Source organism: Lipotes vexillifer, unplaced genomic scaffold (genome assembly GCF_000442215.2).
Source record: "Lipotes vexillifer unplaced genomic scaffold, Lipotes_vexillifer_v1.1 scaffold402, whole genome shotgun sequence".
NCBI classification, from domain to species: domain Eukaryota; kingdom Metazoa; phylum Chordata; class Mammalia; order Artiodactyla; family Lipotidae; genus Lipotes; species Lipotes vexillifer.
This window is the reverse complement of record NW_006798409.1, coordinates 869,103-889,878: the sequence shown is the minus strand read 5'-3', so window position 1 is coordinate 889,878 and position 20,776 is coordinate 869,103. Positions and strand designations below refer to the sequence as shown.

The 20,776-nt window shown below is 37.8% G+C and overlaps 1 protein-coding gene across 1 annotated transcript in view; it reads right to left on the bottom strand.

Annotated features, from left to right (window-relative positions):
• Positions 1-20,776, bottom strand: part of BRWD1 (bromodomain and WD repeat domain containing 1) — a 118,911-nt gene that overhangs the window by 81,156 nt on the left and 16,979 nt on the right. The window contains exons 3-6 of the mRNA XM_007470504.1: positions 9,090-9,240; positions 6,929-7,027; positions 6,424-6,584; positions 5,042-5,263 (exon numbers count right to left, since the gene is read on the bottom strand). Of these exons, the coding sequence (XP_007470566.1) occupies positions 5,042-5,263; positions 6,424-6,584; positions 6,929-7,027; positions 9,090-9,240 (633 nt within the window). The remainder of the gene's footprint in view (positions 1-5,041; positions 5,264-6,423; positions 6,585-6,928; positions 7,028-9,089; positions 9,241-20,776) is intronic.

Sequence of the window (20,776 nt, the reverse complement as noted above, 5' to 3'; positions counted from 1 at the left end):
CTGAAAAGAAATGATGCGAATATAATACGTAGTGTTCTAATGTATCATACAGATCAAGCTTATTATTTACACTGTTCAAATCTATATTCTTTGTTTTTGCAGTACGCGGGCCTCTCACTGTTGTGGCCTCTCCCGTTGCGGAGCACAGGCTCCGGACGCGCAGGCTCAGCGGCCATGGCCCGCGGGCCCAGCCGCTTTGCGGCATGTGGCATCTTCCCGGACCAGGGCACAAACCCGTGTCCCCTGCATCGGCAGGCGGACTCTCAACCACTGCGCCACCAGGGAAGCCCTAAATCTATATTCTTAATGACACAGATTGTTCTTCCAACTACTGAGAGAGCCAGAGATGTGCTTATTGCCCATTAATATTATGGAGGTCTATTTTTCCCCATATGTCCTATTTTTGCTTAATGTATTTTGAGGCTGTGTTACTGAACACATACAAATTCAGAACTCTTCTTCCTGCCTAATGAAACATTTAATCATTATAAATTGTCCCTCTTTATCTCCAAAACTGGTATTTGCCTTAATGCCTTTTTTATCTAATAATATTAGTATGCTATACCAGCCTTCTTATGGTTAATTTTTGGATAATTGTTTCCATCCTTTACTTTTTTTTTACATCCAGACTCCCTATACCCTTATATTGAAGGTGAGGTTTGTTTTTCAATTATGTCTGAAATCTTTCTCTCTTATCTGGACCATTTAATGCATTTACAAGTAATCTATGATTACACTGCCATTTAATGATATCCTAGTATCATCTCAGTACTTTTCCTACACTTCTTTTTCTTTCCTTTCTTGCTTTTTTATTATTCCATATTTCCCCCTCTATTAAGCTTAGTAGTTATATATTCTCTTGCTAGTCTTTTAATTATTTTAGAGATTACGAAATGCAAAGATCTAACAAATACTAACGTTACCTCCTCCCTATATACAAGCTATTATTACTGTTAGTTTAATTCCACACATAATTTAAAACCCTAAGACATTACATTTGTTGCAATGAAGTCAATGTTTATTTCCATTTGCTCACACACATTTTTTTTTAATTCTTCATTCTTTCTTATTCCAAGCCTGGGATCACATTCCTTCTCTGCCTAATGGATACCATTTCGAATTCCCTTTAGTGCTGTTCCATCACTAAGAAACTCTCAATTTGTCTGAAAATGTGTTTACTGTAGTTCAATGGTATTTTCAGTAGGTTCAGAATTCAAGACTGGCAGTCATTTCCTACTAACACTTTAAGAAGAGTACTCCTTTGTCTATCAACTTCCACTGCTTCTACTGAGAAGCTAGCCGTCAGTTTTATTCCTTCTTTATTTTCCCCTCTGGTTACTTAAGATTTCACTTTGTCTTCGGTTTTAAAGCTTTTACTGTAATGTTTAGTATGTCTGTATATTTATTCTGCCCAGGATCCTTAGTGTTTCTTCAATCTGTGGCTTTATTTCTTTAGCGTTATTTTGCAAGATTCTCAGCTATTATCACTACAAACATAACTTTTGCTTCATTCTCTCCTCTTCTTCAGGAATTCCAATTACACATATGGTATATATTATGTATACATATGTGGAATCTTTTCAGCATTTCCTGTCCATTTCTTAATCTCTTTCAGTACATTCCAAACTCATCCCTCTGTGCTTCCATCTATTTATTTTCTTCTAACCTCATTTCCAGCTCATTAATTCTCTCTTTGATTTCTTCGGTTGCATCTAATCCGCTGTTAAAACCATCCATTGAATTATTAAATTCAGTTATATGTTTCAATTCTAGAATTTCCTTTTTACTCACTTCTAGTTCTCTGATGAAATTTGCATATTTATTATGAATTCACTATGCATACACACTTCCAAGATATATCCTCCCCAACCCTACAAGTCTGTCAAAATTTCTGCTAAGCTTCTCAGCCACCTCCTGTAAAACTGGCATATGCCTTCAAACTCAAGTTCCTCTCCCTGGGCTTTCCTCATCTCCTGTATCTTGGTCCCATAATTTCTCATTCTATTAGTACTTCAGATACTTCTGTCACCCTCGTCCAGGTTTTCTAGTTGCCAGCTCTGCATTATGTCCTTTACTCCTGAAGAATGTTCACTTGATCCTCTTAGACAGACAAAAGGTTCTACCTCTAACCCAGTTAAGTCTAATACTAACATTTTTGAGAATGTAAATTATATTAAGTGACACTGTATACTGCTACCCATGAGAAAGGTGTGTGCTAAAATACTGAAAGTGATTATTTCTAGATGGTAAGATTATGGAAGTTTTTAATTTTATTTGCTATTAACTACTGTCTAATTTTTTTGCAAACAATATTACTTACATACCTTTTTTAATAAATAAAAAGAAAACCTTTACTAAAATTTAAAATGGTTTATACATGCCAGTAACAACAAGGCAAAGAACATGAAGAAGATTCATAACTAAAATTATGCATTTGCTTGACTTTGAACTGCAGAGCAACCACTAGCAAGCACAGATAAGCCTTCTGATGTATAAAAACCTATCACCACCCAAGCAGAGTTTTTTGATATATTCAGTAGGTAGTAAACACATGCGGGCCCCCATTACCAAAAGAATGGGGCTTTCAGTGAAGACCAGAGCTCCACTTTCACACTGAAGAACTCCCTAATGGTTTTAAGACAGACACCCTCAAAAAGTATTATAAATGTTCTTATTTGCTGTTATGTTGCCTATAAGTTTATATCAAATAACAAAATGAAAAAAAAATTTTTAACCTCTAGAACATAGCTAGGATTTGAATTAATTTTTAACCTATGAAATCCTCTAGAGAACAATATACTCCTTGCCAAAAAATAAACAGGCAAATCAAAAATTCTGCTTACATTTTCAAAGTAAAACACAACCCCAATTAGAGTTGTCATCCTTCAAAAATAAGTCTGCAGTCTTTATTCTTCAAGAATATTGGCCATAGGAGTTGAGAAAAGTCACTTTTATCACAGAACTTCACACCAAATCTATTTACAGACCACTTAACATATACCCTAGGTAAATTCACATATGAAAATGAAACCACTCTGCTTGTCTTACTCAAACTCAAATCAGAAGCACCAACATGTCTTAAAAGGCCTTACAAATCATTATCTACTAACAAAATGTAATTTTCAAAAAACAATCCAAAATGACTGAGTAGCACCATTCTCAGTACTAATGGATCTAAGACAACTGCAGAGACCACCAGACGTTCAATGCCTGGAAGAGCATACCTCAAGGTAACCAAGCCTCTCGATCAATGATCCTGAAAGTGTAGTCCCTAAAGGAGGAGCCGGACTTCCCTGGTGGCGCAGTGGTTAAGAATCCGTCCGCCAATGCAGGGGACACGGGGTCGAGCCCTGGCCTGGGAAGATCCCACATGCCACAGAGCAACTAAGCCTGTGCACCACAACTACTGAGCCTGTGCTCTAGAGCCTGCGTGCCACAACTACTGAAACCCATGCACCTAGAGCTCGTGCTCCACAACAAGAGAAGCCACCGCAATGAGAAGCCCACACACCGCAACAAAGACCAGACCCCGCTCGCCGCCAACTAGAGAAAGCCTGCACACAACTAAGACCCAACGCAGCTAAAATTAAATAAATGAATAAATAATAAAAGATACAATGAAATAAAATTTTAAAAATAATAATAATAAATAAAGGAGAAGCAGAAGCAGCACTTGGGAACTTGTTTTGAAGGCAAATTCTCAGGCCCTGCCTCCAACATCCTGAATCAAACAAAATTTCTGGCACTGGGGCCTAGCGATCTGTGTGTTTTTGGGTTTTTTTGTCTTTTTTGTTTTTATATCAATTTATTTATTTATATTTGTTTTTATTTTTGGCTGTGTTGGGTCTTCATTGGTGCATGCAGGCTTTCTCTAGTTGCGGTGAGCAGGGGCTACTCATCGTTGCGGTGCGCAGGCTTCTGATTGTTGTGGCTTCCCATTGTCGTGGCTTCTCTTGTTGCAGAGCACGGGCTCCAGAGCGCAGGCTCAGTAGTTGTGGCGCACGGGCTTAGTTGCTCCGCGGCACGTGGGATCTTCCCACACCAGGGATCGAACCATGTCCCCTGCATTGGCAGGCATATTCTTAACCACTGTGCCACCAGGAAAGCCCCGCAATCTGTGTTTTAAACAAGGCCTCCAAGTGATTCACATGCACATTAAATAAAACTACTGCTCTGGATCCAACAACCAACTTACAAGAAATACAAAGAAACATGTTATCTCCTCCACAAGGAAGCAAATGGTACCCAAACTGTGGGAACTCTACAGATAAACCCAACTTCCTCAACAAAGAAACTGCAAGTGGTTATAAAAAAAAAATTGGACAAGACTGTGCAATTGTTTTAAAATTCTTTTAATCTACAGCAATTGTAAGGTACAGGCTTTGTCTGATTCCTAATTCAAACAAACTAAACAAAATAATGCTATTTATGAAACAACTGGAAATTTGAACATCAACAAACAAGTGTGATGATAATGTTTTTAATAAAACACAGTATGTCTTTTAGGAAGACATACTGAAGTTTTTTACAGAAGAAATGATATGAAATCTAGGATTTGCTTTGGGTACAAGGTGAAATGGCTGAAGAAGAATTGGCCTGAGGTGATGGGCACATAGGGGTTCATCATACTATTCTGTCTACTGTGTATGTGGTTCAAAATTAACATCCCCCCATGAAGGAAAAAAATTAATATATTTCAGCAAATTTAATCCACTTATCAAAATCCACAAGTCTTAAATTGATGATTTTTCTCCTTTAACACCATGAGTGTGTAATGACACTCATTCAGTTCAACTATAAACCTTAAGGAAACAGTAAGTCATCCATCAAGCCTTCATATACAGCTCTTAACTGCATTACATATTTGTTACATCACCCTTCTAAGAGTCATGGAACTATGATTAATTATATTTCTCTTCATTACTAAATTTAAAATAGAGCACATAACTACTAAGCATCTTACTATTTCTCATCTCCAAAGAAAAAGAGTTGTAAAGGAAAAGGAGATAATACACAAATGTGCACACTAAAGCTGGTTTACCTGTAAAGATGTAATTGACCCCGTGTGTCCTTGGAGCACAGCAACTGGAGCACAAGTTCTCAAGCACCACACTCTAATTATTTTATCACAGCTCCCTGCAGCAATCATTGTATTCTCATAGTTTACTGCCATATCTGAAATTTCTGCAGAATGACCTCTTAATGTGGATAATAGGCGGCCATTGTGTGTTGACCAAATCTTCACCAAACAATCGTCTGAACCCTGAGAAAAATTACACCCAAAAATAAAATGTTAATACAGCAAGTCTTTTTTATCTTTTAAAAAAATACCATTTACATGTCACTCAAATTAAGTGTCTATAATTCCTCCTCTCTTTCCAACTGTAGAACATTCTGCAAATTATGAATCTTACAGCCAAGAACACTTACAATAGTTTTTTCTGACAGCCGAGAACACTTATGATAGTTTTTTCTTCAAATCAAATAATAAAGATACCTTGAAGTTTTCATTTCTATGGCTTAGACCTATTATAAATACTATTTTCCCCAAATTCTCTGCCATGTAATAAGTCCAACTAAAAGTTCATGGCTCACCCATTTCAATTAACAATGGTTAAACATTCGTTTAGCTCACATCAAGCTAAATAATTTGATAAATGTTAGTTAAGACTGATCTATGTTTCACAAGTTGATTAAGTGGCAATTCCAAAAACAAAAAATAATGGGACCAGAACACTCATTTTAAATAACTAAGCAACAGAGTCTCAAATTTATAGTACCAGCAAGCATCCATCCATTCAGCAAATATTTGAATATCTACTCTGAGTCTCAACAACTGAAAAATGAAATTTAAACTTCTTACCCACCTTAATTTTCCCTTAAAACATTAAAATGGTAAATTAAATTCCAAATATTTACATATAGTTTTACAACAATTATAAAATAATCTTTCAGTGTTAATCAATTTCCCTAGATCATGATTAATCAATGTGAATATGAATCACCTGTAGAGATTTGGATTTTGGGGGGAAGGGGGTCTTTTTGATTAATGTGGAGGGGTTTTTTGGGGGATTGTTTTTGGTTAATACATACTATAACCTAATTCAGTAGGTCTAGAATGGGCTGGAGGGGAAGTATTAGGAATGCATATTTTTAAGCATCCTTGATGACCATGCTCTAGAACCACTGCTCTAAATCAGTGTATCACAAAAAAACACACAAGGCCTGATTATCTGCATCTGAATCACTTGCGATATTGAATAAAAATGTAAATTCATGGGCCCCACACCAGACCTACTGAGTCAAAATTCCTGACAAAGAGGAAAGATAGAATCTAAATGTTTTATAAGATTTTCTAGATAATTCTGAGGCACACTAAAGTGCTCCAGATGATACCAAATTGAGTTTAAAATGTTAACTCACTGTAAAGATTCTATGTCCTGTCCTATCAAATGCTACACAGTAAACAGCAGATAGATGTCCGAGAATCCTTCTGTGCATTTTTATATGCTGATACATAGTTCCTGGAAATGCTGTGCTAAAAGTGGAACACCCTGTGAGTTGTTTTCCTCGATGTATCTCCACTAGGAAATAAAAACAATGAAAGTGGTTAAGGGGGAGCCAAATATGTAAAAAGCTAAGAAAACCTCCAAAACAATTTCTAGAGGGTCACAAAAATCAATGTTCGAGAAATCCTAAAGATGAAGTTTCTTCCCAATTCTCTTCTACTATAAGCACTAGTACAGACTTCTTATTAAAATAAGATTGTTTTCATTGACTTTTATTACTTTTAGTAATAATTTTAGGAAAACCATAAATCTGAAACAACATTACCAGTACTACCTTTTAAGTTTTAATATAGCAGTTACAAAGTTGGTCAAGAAATTTAAAAATGGTTTGGGGCCTCTAAAAAGTCAACCTCACTTACCAAGATTTGGTGGGGAACCATAATTCACCGGCATTTCAGGAGGTCTTCCTCTATGAAGAGCAGCAAAGGCAGAGCCCTTCCAAACTGTGTGCCTGCAGTCTTTAAAATGAATTTTAGATACACATAAAATCTTGAAAGTTAACCCCAAGAAAGATTTTATAGAATACTTACGTATATTGTAATAAACTGTTTATTCAAAGGTTTACCAACTAATATACTTTAACAGAAAAGCCCTAGAGGTTTATTAGACTATTTCTGAAGGAAAAAAAAATGTAAGACATCTCAGATACAACAACAACAACTAACATTTGTGTAGCACTTAACAATTTACAAAGTGCTTTCCACATACATTATCTCATTGAATCCTCACAACAACCCTGTGAGGTAGGTATCATTGCCAATTTACAAGTGAGGTAACTGAGGCTCAAAGGTTCCAGGACCTTTAAAGAGATCCACTGTAAATGATTAGTCAAGATGGACCATAAAACCAGATCTTTTGACTCCAAGTCCCACTCAATGCCAAACAGGATTTTATTTTTCATTGCAGAATTATACCATACAATTATTAATGATAAAGGTCTTAATCACAACTGATCCAACTCTCCAGAACCAGAAATTTTTGTAAGGAAAATTTTAATTTTTTTTGTTTATATGAAAATCCTGACTTAACTTATTGAAATGTTACTGAGTTTTAAAAATAATGATGGCCAATATTACCATGATTTTAATCTCCTTAGAAAGTACTGACAAAATTAAATGGCTTTCCTCTTGTTTTAGGATCATAGATAATCCTTTACAAAAGAGCATATGTAGGATTTTTGAGTCTGAACACTAATTCTCAAATCCTATCCCGCTTAGCAAATATACTAAGAAAAACTGTCTACCCCCTCTATAGGAGATAACAGCAGAACACAGACTTTGCTGTGCTAGAAATGTGCTTCTTCACAACTGAAAGAGGAAGGCAAGAAAGGCATTATGTAAACCCTCTACTGAGCCTCGGGTGCCCCAAACTAACAGGCGTATCATGTGTTACATGAATGAATTCATTACCACTATCATTATCAAAGAGCAGTTACAAGGCATCCTCTTGCGTCACTAGTACAAAACAGAGAAATATGGTCCCTACCCTAGGACAGCTTGCTGAAGTTTCTTCTAAGGTCTGCCAGTTCTAAAGCAGTGCTCATCACAAAACGACATTGAGCTTGACACAAGTAAAGAAAACAGGAAAACAGGCTACCCAGGCAACTACTATATAACAACCTAAAACAGAATAATTAAAAGGTGAATAGGGACACAGAAAAAGGAAGAATATGAACAGTTTCCTGATTCAAGCCACAGTGTGGCATGACCATAGAGCACTGAGAAGCAACTAAAGCTGACAAACCAGTCTGGCATGGAACCAAGAGGAAGGGTTGTTCTTTCTCAGTCAAACTTTATACTGGTGGAGCATCTAAGAGGCAGCATCACATCAGCAACAGATCTTAAAAATAATCATGAGGGATGAACTTGACGTATACTCAGGATCAGAAGAGCCAACATTCTTGCCCATTAGCAGTTAAGCCACGTTGTATACATAGATCATATCACATACATATACTGAGTCTAAGTAATTTATACCAAGCTAACAGAAAAAGAACAGCAATTCCAAACATTTTGCTACCACATAATTTTGCAAAAAAATTAAACTGGTGAAAAAGAACCATGCATTTGTACATTTTTGGTGCTCATTTTCAAACTGCTATCAAATTTAGAAAATCACTTCCCCTTATAAAAGGGCTTCAGAATCTAAATATCAAATGAAATACTTCTAGCATTTAAAGAGTTTATTAGACACATACAATTACATTCAATGAAGTTATAAGTGAGCTACAAAATGGAAAAATAAGAACTCACATTGATAAAACCTCAAACACATCTCAGAATAAATTCAAGCTTTTAAGCTTAACATCTATACCTTTATCATTTTTTTAAATGCAGAAGGACCCATTAAACACTGATGTAATAAAATTCAACATCTATGCTAAATGCAGAGAATTTTATAGTCCACAGCATGGTTTTCAGTTACACATCACCTTTCTTCCACAATGCTTACATTACTTCACAATTATAATAATTATTAAGCTAGTAATACAAAGCAGAACACTTCTTCAAATTAAGGTACCTTTTGCTGTACGTAGCAAAGACTGCCTTCCTGCACCAAGTAAAGAAGTGACTCTTGAAATACTGGGTGGAATTTCTTTATCCAACATGGGACCGATGCGCTGGCAGATTTGCAACAGATGATCAGGAGCCACATGCTTATTGGACAAGACCTGATTGGAGAGCAAGTTTCAAAAACAACATTTTTTACAAGAGTTTCAAAAAATATAAATACTTAGGGATAAGTCTGATGAAACATGTGAAAAACATGTACAAGGAAAACTACAAAACACTGCTGAGAGAAATTAAAGAATGAAATAAGCAGTAAATTAATCTATAGATTCAAAGCCATCCCAATCAAAATCCCAGTAGGCTTTTTTTGTAGAAATTGACAATTTTATTCTAAAATGTATATACAAGTGGCTTAGAAAAGTCAAAGCAGCTTTGAAAAAGAACAAAGTTGAGGGCTAACAATACCTGATTTCAGGACTTGTTATATAAGAACAACTGATTTTTGGCAAAGGTACAAAAAAAAAAGATAATCTTTTCAACAAATGGTGCCAGAACAAATGAATACCCATTTGCCAAAAAATAATTATAATATTAACTTTAATCTATACATCACACAATAAATAAAAATTATCTCAAGACAGATCATAGATCTAAATGTATCATCTAAAACTGTAAAATTTATAAAAGAAAACATTGGAGAAACTCTTTATGACCTGATGTTAGGCAAAGATTTCTAAAATGACACCAAAAGCATAATCCACAAGACAACAAATCGATAAAATGGACTTCAGCAAAGCTAACAACTTCTGTTTTTTCAAAAGGTATTGTTAAGGGAATGAAAAGACAACCACAGACTGAAAGAAAATATTGGCAAAGGATATATCTAATAAAGGACTTGTAACCAGAATATATAAAGATCAACACTATTTTAAAAAACCTAGTTTTTAAGAATGATTTGACTACACACTTCACCAAAGAAGACATACAGATGGCAAGCAGACACATGAAAAGATGCTCAACATCACCAGTAACTGATGAAACACAAATTAAAATCATAATAAGATATCACTACACACCTACGAAAACAGCTAAAATTAAAGACTGACCAGACCAAGATCAGCAAGAATGTAGAGAAACTGCTGGTGGAAATGCAAAACAGAACAATCACTGTGGAAAACAATGGGGTAGCGTTTTTAATAGTAACACATACATTATCATATTATCTAGCTATAATACTCCTAGGTGTTTACCCAAGAAAAGTGAAAGCACACATCCAATAAACGTTTCTATGTGAATGTTCTTGAACAGCTTTCTTTTTAAGAGCCCCAAAGTGAACACAATCCAAATGTCCATTAACAGGTGAATGCCTACACACATTACTGTATGTCTGTACAACGGAATACTATTCAGCAATAAAAAAATTTAATAACACACAATGACGTGGATGAATCTCAAAACAATTATGCTGAAAGAAGCCAGAAAAAAGAGCACATGCTATATGATTTCATTTATATAAAACTCCAGAAAATGCAAATTAATATTTAGTTACAGAAAGCAGGTCACAGGTAACTGGCAGCTGGTAGATAAGCAGGAAGAATTATAAAGAAGAGGAAACTGGGCTTCCCTGGCAGCGCAGTGGTTGAGAGTCCGTCTGCCGATGCAGGGGACATGGGTTCGTGCCCCGGTCCAGGAGGATCCCACATGCCGCGGAGCGGCTGGGCCCGTGAGCCATGGCCGCTGGGCCTGCGTGTCTGGAGCCTGTGCTCCGCAACGGGAGAGGCCACGGCAGTGAGAGGCCCACGTACCGCAAAAAAAAAAAAAAAGAAGAGGAAACTTTTGGGTGTAATAGGTATGTTCACTATCTTCACTGAGGTGTTGGGTCACGGTACACGTAACACATCTAAATTTATCAACTTGAACACTTTATGTTCAGTATATTATGTCAATTATACCTCAAAAAAAAATAAAGAGGGCTTCCCTGGTGGCACAGTGGTTGAGAGTCCGCCTGCCGATGCAGGGGACATGGGTTCGTGCCCCAGTCCGGGAGGATCCCACATGCTGCGGAGCGGCTGGGCCCGTGAGCCATGGCCGCTGGGCCTGCGCGTCCAGAGCCCGTGCTCCGCAACGGGAGAGGCCACAGCAGTGAGAGGCCTGCGTATCGCAAAAAAATAAATAAATACATAAATAAATAAAAGAATACAAAAGGGACTGCCCTGGTAGCACAGCAGTTAAGAATCTGCCTGCCAGTGCAGGAGACATGGGTTGGAGCCCTGGTCCAGGAGGATCCCACATGCCACGGAGCAACTAAGGCCGGGCACCACAACTACTGAGCCTGTGCTCTAGAGCCCACGAGCCACAACTACTGAAGCCCATGTGCCTAGAGCCCGTGCACTGCAACAAAGAGTAGCCCCCGCTTGCCACAACTAGAGAAAGCCTGCACACAGCAACGAAGACCCAACACAGCCAAAAATAAATAAATTAAAAAAAAAAAAAAGAATACAAAGGATTGGAACTTCCCTAGTGGCACAGTGGTTAAGATCATGCGCTCCCAATGCAGGGGGCCTGGGTTCGATCTCTGGTAAGGGAACTAGATCCCACATGCGTGCCGCAACTAAGAGTTCACATGCCACAACTAAGGAGCCCGCGTGATGCAACTAAGGAGCCAGTGAGCCTCAACTAAGGAGCCCGCCTGCCACAATTAAGGCCCAGCACAACTAAAACAAACGAACAAATAAATATAAAGACTCAAGAATCTACCATAAAAAAAAAAAACGAATACAAAGGATACTGTGTAAGTTTAACTCATGAATGCACCTAATGTTTCCTGATATGAATGTATCTGGCATAAACTTTAATGCTTCATCTCTAGGGTTTCTCAATCGTGATGCTACCAGTATTGAGGAAGTTCTGACAAAACATCACTGCATAGGACTGTCCCCACATTCAGGACACACAGTATCTCTGGCTCCCTTCCATTAATGCCAACAATATTCCCCATGCCATTCTGACACCAACAATGCCCCACACATTTTCAAACTCCCTGAGAAACACTGCTACAAAGAAAATTTGAAACCAAGTTCTAGATCTTACTTTTGGTTCTGAATCATGAATTCAAATGTAAATTAAAACTGGATTCAATATAAAGTTTTTGTTCATAAGCCCTGGTAACATCTTCAACTTTCCAACCTGACTTATGTTTCCCACCATGAAAGATATTCCAAGAGAAAACTCAAAAGATACATCAAAGCTCAGAGAGACCTCAAAAAAGTATTCAATATTAATTAGCACTCTGTGCTTCAAAAGTGTCAGTACATAAAAGTCCAAAAACTGGTGTAAATAATTAGCTCATCATAAGAGTAGAGAGGATAGGTGGAACTAGAAGTTAATTCCAACAGGATCAAGAAAATCACAGATCTAAGAACTTGTCAGTAATGCAAATCTGAAAACAAAAACCCAACTAAAGTAACTGTACTGACTGACCTAAACAACATAACTACAAGGATTAAACATTTAAGAGAAAATGACTTTGGACAATGGCAACATGACTTCTGTAAGGTGGAAAATCATTCTAATAGTTTTCTTTCAGATTTCCACTATTCAGGTGGATAGAGAACTTTTAATTATATAACTGACTTTAAGTTTTGAGGTTACACAACCAACTCTATCTGAGAATGGAGACTTGTTTTGGTTTTTGTTTTTTTTGCGGTACGTGGGCCTCTCACTGTTGTGGAGGCCCTGGAGACTTGTTTTTAAAGATCAACTATAAAAGATATGGATAGGGCTTCCCTGGTGGCGCAGTGGTTGAGAGTCTGCCTGCCGATGCAGGGGACACGGGTTCGTGCCCCGGTCCGGGAAGATCCCACATGCCGCAGAGCGGCTGGGCCTGTGAGCCATGGCCGCTGAGCCTGTGCGTCCAGAGCCTGTGCTCTGCAACGGGAGAGGCCACAACAGTGAGAGGCCTGCGTACCGCAAAAAAAAAAAAAGATATGGATAAAAAGAAATTCTCCAGATAAAAAAGGTATGGATAGAAAATTTTAAACAGATGGCTTCTCATTGCTAGATATTTCATCTCTTACAGGATATGGAAGGAGGACTTTACAAACATGCAATAAAAGACTGCCAGTACTGGAGAAGCAATAAAACTGATCATTAAATTAAAAGGCGGCTTCGGGCTTCCCTGGTGGCACAGTGGTTGAAAGTCCGCATGCCGATGCAGGGGACACGAGTTCGTGCCCCAGTCCCGAAAGATCTCACATGCCGTGGAGCGGCTAGGCCCATGAGCCATGGCCGCTAAGCCTGCGCGTCCGGAGCCTGTGCTCCGTAACGGGAGAGGCCACAACAGTGAGAGGCCCGTGTACCGCAAAAAACAAACAAAATAAAAAAGAAGTCTTCAACATAGGCAAGTAGATATAGACAGAGTCCAGATACTATAGGAACGTGGACTCCATCCGACAGCTATTAACTCCCATAAAGAGAATTACAGATTCTCTGCTTTTCTGAGGATTCTAACAAAACCAAATCAAAGATAACATAACATAATCAAAGATCTGGGGCGGGGGGGGTGTTATCCTATTTTTGTACAAAATAAGGTGTATCTGAAAAATAATATGGTTCGAGTCCCAATACAGACAACAAACAAACAAAAAAAAAAAAGGTCCTGAATTTTTAAAAATATCATATTGACAAAAATCAATATAATAAATAGCTAATTTTCCTTTAATATTTTCAAGTCCTAGATATGAACGTTAGTAACAATTTCTAACAGCAACTTCAATGAGTAAGCCACAGTTAAACAATGTCCTCAGAAGTAAAGCCAGAAACAAAGTCCCTTCAACGGTCAAACAGCCCATCTCTCTACAATCTTGTTTTTCGTAGGCATATTCAGTCTCAGAAAGTTTATCAACAACAATCCTAGAATCACTGTGTTACTATCATTATCACCAAATACTGCTGTGAGCATAAGCCCCTTCAAGCCCTGGGTAGCAGTTACAGAAAGTGGTAGTAGGGTCTAGATAACCTGACTAATTAACAAATTGAAGAAAAAAAAGTCATATTAACAAATTTAAGGAGAAAACCCATATGATCATCTCAATAGATGCAGAAAAAGTTTTGGACAAAATTCAACACCCATATATGATAAAACTCTACAGAAAGTGGGCATAGAGGGAACCTACCACAACATAATAAAGGCCATATACGACAAACCCACAGCAAACATCATTCTCAATGGTGAAAAACTGAAAGCATTTCCTCTAAGATCAGGAACAAGACAAGGATGCCTGCTCTCGCCACTATTATTCAACATAGTTTTGGAAGTCCTAGCCAAGACAATCAGAGAAGAAACAGAAATAAAAGGAATACAGGGCTTCCCTGGCAGCACAGTGGTTGAGAATCTGCCTGCTAATGCAGGGGACACAGGTTCGAGCCCTGGTCTGGGAAGATCCCACATGCCGCAGAGCAACTGGGCCTGTGAGCCACAACTACTGAGCCTGTGCATCTGGAGCCTGTGCTCCGCAACAAGAAAGGCCCCAACAGTGAGAGGCCCACGCACCGCGATGAAGAGTGGCCCCCGCTTGCCACAACTAGAGAAAGCCCTCGCACAGAAACGAAGACCCAACACAGCCCAAAACAAATAAATAAATAAATAAATTTAAAAATAAATTTTTTAAAAAAGGAATACATATTGGAAAAGAAGTAAAACTGTCACTGTTTGCAGAAGACATGATACTATACATAGAGAATCCTAAAGGTGCCACCAGAAAACTACTAGAGCTAATCAATGAATTTGGTAAAGTTGCAGGATACAAAATTAATGCACAGAAGTCTCTTGCATTCCTATACACTAATGATGAAAAATCTGAAAGAGAAATTAAGGAAACACTCCCATTTACCACTGCAACGAAAAAAATAAAATACCTAGGAATAAACATACCTAGGGAGACCAAAGACCTGTACGCAGAAAACCATAAGACACTGTTGAAAGAAATTAAAGATGATACAAACAGATGGAGAGACACACCAAGTCTTTGGATTGGAAGAATCAACATTGTGAAAATGACTATACTACCCAAAGCAATCTACAGATTCAATGCAATCCGTATCAAATTACTAATGGCATTTTTTACAGAACTAGAACAAAAAAATCTTAAAATCTGTATGGAGACACAAAAGACCCCAAAGAGCCAAAGCAGTCTTAAGGCAAAAAAATGGGGCTGGAGGAATCAGACTCCCTGACTTCAGACAATACTACAAAGCTACAGTAATCAAGACAGTATGGTACTGGCACAAAAACAGAAATATAGGTCAGTGGAACAGGACAGAAAGCCCAGAGATAAACCCACGCACCTATGGTCAACTAATCTATGACAAAGGAGGCAAGGATATACAATGGAGAAAAGACAGTCTCTTCAATAAGTGGTGCTAGGAAAACTGGACAGCTACATGTAAAAGAATGAAATTAGAACACTCCCTAATACCATACACAAAAATAAACTCAAAATGAATGAGATACCTAAATGCAAAACCAGACAATATAAAACTGTTAGAGGAAAACATAGCAAGAACACTCTTTGACATAAATCACAGCAAGATCTTTTTTGATCCACCTCCTAGAGTAATGGAAATAAAAACAAAAATAAACAAATGGGACCTAATGAAACTTAAAAGCTTTTGCAAAGCAAAGGAAACTACAAACAAGATGAAAGACAACCCTCAGAATGGGAGAAAATATTTGCAAATGAATAAACAGACAAAGGATTAATCTCCAAACTATACAAACAGCTCATGCAGCTCAATATCAAAAAAACAAACAACCCGGGCTTCCCTGGTGGCGCAGTGGTTGAGAATCCAACGGGACCTAAAGAAACTTAAAAGCTTTTGCAAAGCAAACTACAGCCAAGACGAAAAGACAACCCTCAAAATGGGAGAAAATATTTGCAAACGAATCAATGAACAAAGGATTAATCTCCAAAATATATAAACAGCTCATGCAGCTCAATATTAAAAAAACAAACAACCCAATCAAAAAATGGGCAGAAGACCTAAATAGGCATTTCTCTGAACAGGACATACAGATGGCCAAGAAGCACATGAAAAGCTGCTCAACATCACTAATTATTAGAGAAACGCAAATCAAAACTACAATGAGGTATCACCTCACACCAGTAAGAATGAGCATCATCAGAAAATCTACAAACAACAAATGCTGGAGAGGGTGTGGAGAAAAAGGAATCCTCTTGCACTGCTGGTGGGTATGTAAATTGATATAGCCACTATGGATAACAGTATGGCGTTTACTTAAAAAACTAAAAATAGAATTACTGTATGACCCAGCAATCCCACTACTGGGCATACACCCTGAGAAAACCATAATTCAAAAAGACACATGTATCCCAATGTTCACTGCAGCACTATTTACAATAGCCAGGTCACGGAAGCAACCTAAATGTCCATCGACAGACAAATGGATAAAGGAGATGTGGTACATAGATACAACAGAATATTACTCAGCCATAAAAAGGAACAAAACTGGGTCATTTGTAGAGATGTGGATAAATCTAGAGACTGTCATACAGAGTGAAGTAAGTCAGAAAGAGAAAAACAAATATCGTACATTAACACATATATGTGGAACCTAGAAAAATGGTACAGATGAACTGATTTGCAGGGCAGAAAGTGAGACACATAAGTAAAGAACAAATGTATGGACACCAAGAGGTGAAAGCGGCAGAGGGTGGGAGTCGTGGGATGAACTGGGCAATTGGGATTGACATGTGTACACTGATGTGTATAAAATGGATGGCTAATAAGAACCTGCTGTATAAAAAAATAAATAAAATTCAAAAATTACAAAAATAAATAAATAATTGGAAATTATGGGGAAAAGTAGCCTTTTCTGTAAAGTTTGGGATGCTGTAATCTAATCAGGATCTAGAATGAATATTTAATATCTTTAATATGTACCTGCCTAATCTTTAGCTCTCCCTCAAATTATTTTAAGCTACACCTAGAAATCCTACAACAGAAAACGTGTAAGTAAACTACCATATCATAATTCCTATTAACAATAAAAAGTATAGTATAACAATGAAACATAAGAAGTGACAGAAAGCACTGCCTTTTATAAAAAAAAAAAAAATTTGGTGTCTTCCTTGCTTAAGAAATTCCCCCCAGCTTCTGATGAGACAGACATTCTTCTTTATTTAAAAAGTGCAAGTTTAGGGACTTCCCTGGTGGTCCAGTGGGTAAGACTCCGTGCTCCCAAGGCAGGGGGCCCAGGTTCGATCCCTGGTTGGGGAATTAGATCCCACATGCATGCCACGACTAAGAGTCCACATGCCCCAACTAAAGATCCCGCGTGTCGCAACTCAGTCAGGCGCAGCCAAAATAATTTTTTTTTATTTTAATAAATAAATAAATAAAAAGTGCAAGTTTAGTAGTCAATGGCAGAATATTCCTATATAAATAAGAGGAAAAAGGAGCTTAACAGTATTTAAAAAAGGACCTAGGCAGAGAAATGTTCTAGTGCTGGCATGAAGATCCTTCATTTAAAAGCATTTCAAAGTATTTTAATTCAAAAGAGTTAACCAGTTTTAGCTTCCCAGAGCAGTGATTGCTTGCTTAGCCGACACTGAAGTCAGCATTAATAGCATTTTCCAGGCAAGCCTCATTTTACTGAGATGGTTGGTGGGTGACTTTGTTACAGATATTCAGATGGGGTGGACATACTTTTATGATTTCTAAGATTGCGCAGCACGTGAAAATAAGCTGTTGAATACTCCATTTGCTGCAAAGCAGTGCCTTAAGTAATAATAAAGATATGTAATGGTGTTCTTACAAGTCTGTAGATGGAATCGATGCAGTGATCTAATGGTGTCATTAAAGAGTGTCTTTCTGCTTGGGCAGCCTTGACATTTTGGCTTTTTTCCCCTCAGACTCTTAGTTTTTACGTTGCTGGATGGTTTTTGCAGCTCTTGCCATCATACCCTGGAAATGCTGGAAGGGAAGGATTCTTTCTTCCTGTGACTATTTTATTAGGGAGGAGAATTTTTACGGGAACGGTCCCCTGCCTCAGGAGACTTCTTCTCAGTTTCATTGCCCGGACACATCCTGAGTTAGCATTTCTGTGCAATCTGTTAATATTTTCTTCCTCCCTTAGCAAAACAATGACCCCTGTTTCTACACCATATAAGCTTTTCCAACTTACAAACTATTCAGGAGAAAAAAAACCTAAAACTTCAGATATTCTTTTTTTGTTTTTTGGCCAACACGCAGCTCGTGAAATCTTAGTTCCCCGACCAGGGATCAAACCCGGGCCCCAGCAGTGAAATCACCAAGTCCTAACCACTGGACCACCAGGTAATTCCCATAAAGTTTCTGATACACTTGACAGGGAGTTCTCCTGCTGTTTCTAGAACTACCATTAGATCACCTGAAAAGAATAAAACACAGAATGCAAAATTCTCAGGGACTTCAGACATAAATCACCTGACTTCTTTAAAGAAAACACTCATCTTGAGATTTTTGTTGTACCAAATCAAAATGACAGAATTTTCTTAGCAGAATGATCAAAATGTGCAAAGACTAATTAAAGTTATGGATTCTATATGGCAGGGGTCCCCAACCCCCAGGCCAAGGACCGTCAGAGGGCCACAGAGCAGGAGGTGAGCAGTGGGCGAGTGACTGAAGCTTCAACTGCCGCTCCACATCGCTCGCATTACCGCCTGAACCGGCTCCCCCTACCCCGTGGAAAAACTGTCTTCCATGAAACTGGTCCCTGGTGCCAAAAGGTTGGGGACCGCTGCATATGGAACTTAATGAAGACACAAATATTCCCAAAGAAGTTAAACTTCATTTTTTAAAAATACTGTTTAACAAGATGTATTAAAGCAGAAGAGACAGGCACACTTTTTTTTTTTGGTGCCACAGATCTTGTGGGATCTTAGTTTCCTGACCAGGGATAGAACCTATACCCACTGCAGTGGAAGCACAGAGTCCACTGGACCGCCAGGGAATTCCCAAAACAGGCACTTTAAAATGCATGAATTTTACACATGTATAGCCAACAGAAGATATGAAATAATAACTGTTCTTGGTCAAATAACAATTTCAGCCACATGTACATAGTAAAGACCATAGATGTCAACATCAATGTAAAACATCTCCTAGCCAGACTCAGTTATTTCACCCAGAAGTCTGTCCTATTCCAAATGACCAAAAGAAATAAAACCTTTTCATTTTAGCTATGTCTTTAAAACAAATTCATAAAGTGCAATACAAACATAAATCAAGAGTTTACAAAGAATCAAATAAAAGAAATGTACTTGGTGGAGAGTCAAAGGTTCAGGTGCTGAGCCCTGAAATGTCTAAAATACTTCAGTAAATGCAATTAAATAATTTAGAACAGAAATATTATTTCCCAAATACAAGGCCAGAAAGCATACATGGCTACACAGCTATTGGTTAAGGTATAGTTCAAAACCAATTCCTTCCTAATTCCCTAACACCTCAAAGCACAACACAATGTATTTAATGACCCCATTCTTTTTGACCTACAATGCTGACTATATATTATAAAAGTTCAATCAACTTACCTCAACATAATAAAGGCCATATATGACAAACCCACAGCCAACATGGTTCTCAATGGTGAAAAACTGAAACCAGTTCCTCTAAGATCAGGAACAAGACAAGGTTGTCCACTCTCACCACTATTATTCAACACAGTTTTGGAAGTTTTAGCCACAGCAATCAGAGAAGAAACAGAAATAAAAGGAATCCAAATCGGAAAGAAGAAGTAAAGCTATCACTGTTTGCAGATGACATGATACTATACATAGAGAATCCTAAAGATGCTACCAGAAAACTACTAGAGCTAAACAACGAATTTGGTAAAGTAGCAGGATACAAAATTAATGCACAGAAATCTCTTGCATCCTAATACACTAATGACGAAAAATCTGAAAGAGAAATTAACAAAACACTCCCATTTACCACTGCAACAAAAAGAATAAAATACCTAGGATAACCTACCTAAGGAGACAAAAGACCGGTATGCCGAAAACCATAAGACACTGATGAAAGAAATTAAAGATGATACAAACAGATGGAGAGATACACCATGTTCTTGGATTGAAGAATCAACATTGTGAAAATGACTATACTACCCAAAGCAATCTACAGATTCAATGCAATCCCTATCAAACTGCCACTTGCATTTTTCACAGAACTAGAACAAAAAATTTCACAATTTGTATGGAAACACAAAAGACCCCGAATAGCCAAAGCAATCCGGAGAAAGAAAGATGGAGCTGGAGGAATCAGGCTCCCTGACTTCAGACCATACTACAAAGCTACAGTAACCAAGATAGTATGGTACTGGCACAAAAACAGAAATATAAGTCAATGGAACAGGATAGAAAGCCCAGAGAGAAACCCACACACATATGGTCACCTTATTTTTGATAAAGGAGGCAAGAATATACAACGGAGAAAAGACAGCCTCTTCAATAAGTGGTGCTGGGAAAACTGGACAGCCACATGTAAAAGAATGAAATTAGAACACTCCCTAACACCATACACAAAAATAAACTCAAAATGGATTAAAGACCTAAATGTAAGACCAGACACTATAAAACTGTTAGAGGAAAACATAGGCAGAACACTCTATGACATAAATCACAGCAAGATCCTTTTTGA